The following is a 5,074-nucleotide window of genomic DNA, read 5'->3' as shown; positions in this document are numbered from 1 at the left end:
TGGACTAGATGACCCTGGAGGTACCAACTTTCTGACTCTACGATTCTATTAGCGGAGTCATCACTCTCTTGCGCATAGTAAAGGTAAAGGTTCCCTTGCTCAAAAGCTAGTTGAGTCCGACTCTAGGGTTGCGGTGCTCATCTCCGTTTCAAAGCCAAAGAGCCAGCGCTGTCCGAAGATGTTTCCGTGGTCATGTGGCCGGCATGACTAAACACCAAGGCACACGGAGCGCTGTTACCTTCCCACTGAAGTGGTCCCTATTTATCTACTTGCAATTTCTTGCTTTCAAACTGCTAGGTTGGCAGGAGTTGGAACTAGAGACGGGAGCTCACTCCGTCATGCGGCACTCGGGTCTCAAACTGCTGAACTACCGACCTTCCACAGCCTGCAGTTCAGCGTCTTAACCACTTGAGCCACCGCAGCTCCATCTCTTGCGCATAGATATGTACTAAAAAGGCTACTGGATCATCGCTTTCTGCCTTGATGCCGCTGGTTGAAAGCGCCATCAGGTCTCAGCTGACTTTATGGCGACCCCATGAGGTTTTCAAGGCGAGATGTTCAGAGGTGGTTTGCCTTTGCCTGCCTCTGCGGAATTCTTTAGTGGTCCCCCATCCAAGTCCTAACCGGGACCGACCTTGCTTAGCTTCCGAGATCTGACACGATGAGGCTGGCCCAGGCTGTCCAAGACAGGGCAGATGAAAAGAGGTGGTTTGCAGTTGCCTGCCCCTACGTAGCAACTCTGGACTCGGTGGTCTTCCATCCAAGTGCTCACCGGGGCTGACCCTGCAAAGGATCTGGTGAGATCGGGGACCCGTCTCCTAATAATGAGCCCCACCAGAGTTGGGGTCCTCAACTGTTTTAAACCTGTGAGCAGGGGTCCTTTCGTAGAAAAAGAGGGGCAGGAGCTCATTAGCATAACTCATTAGGATAGCTCATTTGCATATGCCACACATCCCCTGACGTCACCGGAAGTGTGTCAGAAGGCAACACCCACCGCTCAGGCTCCACTGGACTGTTCTGGATTGCTAGCTATTGGGGGGGGGGGCGTGCAGATCTGTCCTCGCAGAGGGGGCACGGAAACATCTTCGGACAGTGCTGGCTGTTCGGCTTTGAAACGGAGATGAGCACGGCAACTCTAGAGTCGGATTCGACTGGTTTTCGAGCAAGGGAACCTTTACCTTTACCTTTACACACCCAGGGAAATGCTGATCGCCACCCCCTGGGCTCTTTACTGCTGGAGCTCCGCTCCTGTGCGCTCCTGCAGGAAGTGACCCCTACCTGTGAGTGCTTTTGGAATTAGGACCCACAGCCTGGGAGGCACCATCACAAAAAGGCTACCACAGGAGGTTTGGGATACGCAAACACACAGGGGAAGCTCGGGAGAGGAGGGGTGACTGGAAACAACCCGGAAAGAGGAACGAGGAGAAGTAAAACCAATGCTGAGAGAATAAAACGAACACCAAAACAGTGTCATTTTTATCTACACGACCAAGCCGATCGCCAACGGCAAATCAGAAGCTCTGCTGTGCGAGAACCCCACCTGCCCACTTCCTGAAGACGCTCGGTGGGTGCCAACAAAGGGGCTGGTGGGCCCCGAACAAAGGAAAGGTCCCTCGGCTACAGTAGAAGCCAGGGGATTTTCCCCTTCAGTCCCTTTCAGGCAGGGGTCATTTCCTGCAAAAGTGCATAGGAGCGGAGCTCTGGCAGTAAAGAGCCCAGGGGGCAGGCACATGCAACAAGCTCCACCTTCTGCTCCCAGCCGCCCTCAGTCAGAGCAAGAAGCAGCCAGGTAAGTTGCAGAGCTCCCACCGGCCCCCTGGTCCAAAACAGTCCAGTGGCACCTTTAAGACCAAGTTTTATTCCGGTACAAGCTCTCCCTCCTCTGCGAGGACAGATCTGCACGTCCCCCCCCCATAGCTAGCCATCCAGAACAGTCCAGTGGAGCCTGAGCGGTGGGTGTTGCCTTCTGACACACTTCCGGTGATGTCAGGGGTGTGGCATATGCCAATAAGTTATGCTAATGAGCTCCTGCACCTCTTTTTCTACGAAATGACCCCTGATTTCAGGCAACCACCTTTGGCCATTTGCGCTTGACAAGAAAGATGCCCTGCCTGTAGCAGGGTACATTTCTGTGGGAGACTGGTTTATATTGATAAATTGGGTGCCTTTAAAAGGGATGTATGTCAGGAAGAAACTGAGTGAGTTTATCCTAGCAGAAGACCGATGGAAACGAACCATACCTTCCCCCCTCCCCAAAAGATATGACTGCTCTCATTCTGCATCCATTTGGAAACTGCGGGGGAAACCAGAATCTCTAAGGTGCTCAGGCCATTTCGCTTCGGAACAAGATAAGTGTCCTTGGGCATGAACACACAGGAAGCACTTTCCTTGCTGATAACATTGCTTGCTACTCACTTTCTGCGACGCCAGGTACTCCATCCCCCGGGCCACCTGGTAGGCGCAAGAGACCAAGTCTTTAAACGTTAACTGCTCCTTGGGCAGCTTGCAGGTATCAAAGGAGTAGTCCATACCAGGGGGGCGACGCACTCTCAGGTATTCCCGTAGGTTCCCCTTGGAGGCATATTCCACCAGTACATAGAGAGGGCCTAGAGGCAAAGGAATCTACAATAAGCCCAAGAATCCCTGAACATTTTGAAGATTTCAACAGGACAGAACATTTTCATGCTACCCAATTACAGCTGCCAGAAATTTTTTAAAAAACCTCACCAGCACCCTAAGCACGATGACATCATTCTGGGGGAAACCTGGAAGCAACGGCGGTAGCTCTAGGAATCAACAGGAACTCTATGTCAAACCACAGAGTTTCTGACAATTCCTAGAGCTACCGCCGTTGCTTCCAAGTTTTACCTGGATAGTGACGTTCTCGGGGTCACCATGGTGCTGCCCTACCACAAACCCAACCCTTTTGCCGGTTGCTAGGCTTGGCCTGGTATCCCAGCACTCAACCCAGGAAGCAGTCGGACAACTCTGAAAAGCAACCAGGAACCCTTCCTCCACTGTGGAGTACATACCAGTCAAATGCACAACCTCTAAAGGAAAATGCATCACTTATGACCATTCTTTCTTCTAGAGAAGGAGGCACCAAGCATTGCTGCGCCCTCCCTCAATACTCCCTCCAGGAACTGCCTTGGAAGTTCCTCGCCTGTGCTCCCCACTTTAATAACCTCAAGCAACCACCTCACACGTGAATGGGTAGAACTCGGACTGCTCTAAGATGGAGGAGAGGACATCTCACAGAGAGGTGTTTTGCCCCTCACAGTGAGGGTTTCTTAAGAACATCAGAAGAGCCCTGCTGGATCAGAGCAGTGGTCCATCTAGTCCAGCCTCCTGTCTCACACAGTGGCCAACCAGTTCCTCCAGAGGGCCAACAACAGGGCAGAGAGGCTGAGGCCTTCCCCTAATAAGAATGTAAGAAGACCCCTGCTGGATCAGATCTCTGGTCCATCTAGTCCAGCCTCCTGTCTCACACAGTGGCCAACCAGTTCCTCCAGAGGGCCAACAACAGGGCAGAGAGGCTGAGGCCTTCCCTTGATGAGAGCCCTGCTAAATCAGAGCAGTGGTCCATCTAGTCCAGCCTCCTGTCTCACACAGTGGCCACCCAGTTCCTCTGGAGGGCCAACAACAGGGCAGAGAGGCTGAGGCCTTCCCTTGATAAGAACATAAGAAGAGCCCTGTTGGATCAGACCTGTGGTCCATCTAGTCCAGCCTCCTGTCTCACACAGTGGCCACCCAGTTCCTCTGGAGGGCCAACAACAGGGCAGAGAGGCTGAGGCCTTCCCTTGATAAGAACATAAGAAGAGCCCTGTTGGATCAGACCTGTGGTCCATCTAGTCCAGCCTCCTGTCTCACACAGTGGCCACCCAGTTCCTCTGGAGGGCCAACAACAGGGCAGAGAGGCTGAGGCCTTCCCTTGATAAGAACATAAGAAGAGCCCTGTTGGATCAGACCTGTGGTCCATCTAGTCCAGCCTCCTGTCTCACACAGTGGCCACCCAGTTCCTCTGGAGGGCCAACAACAGGGCAGAGAGGCTGAGGCCTTCCCTTGATAAGAACATAAGAAGAGCCCTGTTGGATCAGACCTGTGGTCCATCTAGTCCAGCCTCCTGTCTCACTAAGTGGCCAACCAGTTCCTCGGTAGGGCCAACAACAGGGCTGAGGCCTTCCCCTAAAAAGTAAGGTATGTTCCCACCATAGAGAACAATGGAGGGGATAGGGGCAATCTGTTTGAGGGCCCGTAGAATTGGACCCCCTGGTCCAATGCTTTTGAAACTTGGTTGGTATCTTGGGGAGCGGCTCCAGCAGAAAACCTGTAAGTTTGGTGCCTCTTCCTCAAACCCCCTCCCCTCCAGCCCCCAGAATATACCCTATGTTTTTACCATCGACTTCAATGGCCCATAGGATATAATGGGGCTGAAACTGACATTTGGCTGGCCAAAAGACTCCCGAATCTGCTCATACTGCCGAAATTGACATGCAGGGGTCTTTATGCTGGCCGAAATTGATTCCGCCCAATTCTGCCGAATCCAAATCGGGTTGATTTTTTTTTTTTTTGCACACCCCTACTGGGGGGTCTTCTCGTAAGCAAAAATTTTCCTTTGTGAGGGACTGGCACTAAAGGGGGGAGCAGGTGATTTGGCTGCTGCATAAACTGGTTTGCTCTGGAACCCTCCTTCCTGAGCAAAGACAAAAATGTGTGAGCCGGAGGCTAAAAAGCGGTGAGCTAGCTCACACTAACTCAGCTTAGAGGGAACACTGCCCGGAATCCTACGTAGGACTATTCAACGGGGCCGATCCCGAGGAAAGCCTTCTTACGGTCTCACTGTAATTTACCTCTCAGGGTTGCTGCGGCATAAGACAGACAAGAGCAGAACCACGTCTTGATTTCCTTGTAGTAAACGTGGAACCTGAACGAGGGTGGATGAGGGTGACTGGGATATCCTGAAATTTGCTCTTTCATGTACTCCTGTTCCTAGTTAGCACATTAACGCTCATGGGCTCCAAAGCCTAGAAGTATAGCAAAAGGGAAACTCCACTGTATACTCCTCTGTGTGGTG

General features: G+C 52.2%; 1 protein-coding gene across 1 annotated transcript in view; it reads right to left on the bottom strand.

The window, feature by feature from the left end:
• Positions 1–2,415: 2,415 nt before the first annotated feature.
• The window catches only part of LOC107122537 (fibroblast growth factor receptor 3-like), a gene marked incomplete at its 3' end in the record, with an annotated part of 198,563 nt that continues 195,904 nt past the window's right edge, over positions 2,416–5,074 (bottom strand). The window contains exon 8 of the mRNA XM_015425653.1: positions 2,416–2,606. Coding sequence (XP_015281139.1) covers positions 2,416–2,606 — 191 coding nt within the window. The remainder of the gene's footprint in view (positions 2,607–5,074) is intronic.

This window comes from Gekko japonicus, unplaced genomic scaffold, assembly GCF_001447785.1.
Source record: "Gekko japonicus isolate JY-2015 unplaced genomic scaffold, Gekko_japonicus_V1.1 scaffold1074, whole genome shotgun sequence".
Classification (NCBI taxonomy): domain Eukaryota; kingdom Metazoa; phylum Chordata; class Lepidosauria; order Squamata; family Gekkonidae; genus Gekko; species Gekko japonicus.
The sequence above is the reverse complement of the archived record's forward strand: the minus strand, read 5'-3'. Positions and strand labels throughout refer to the sequence as shown.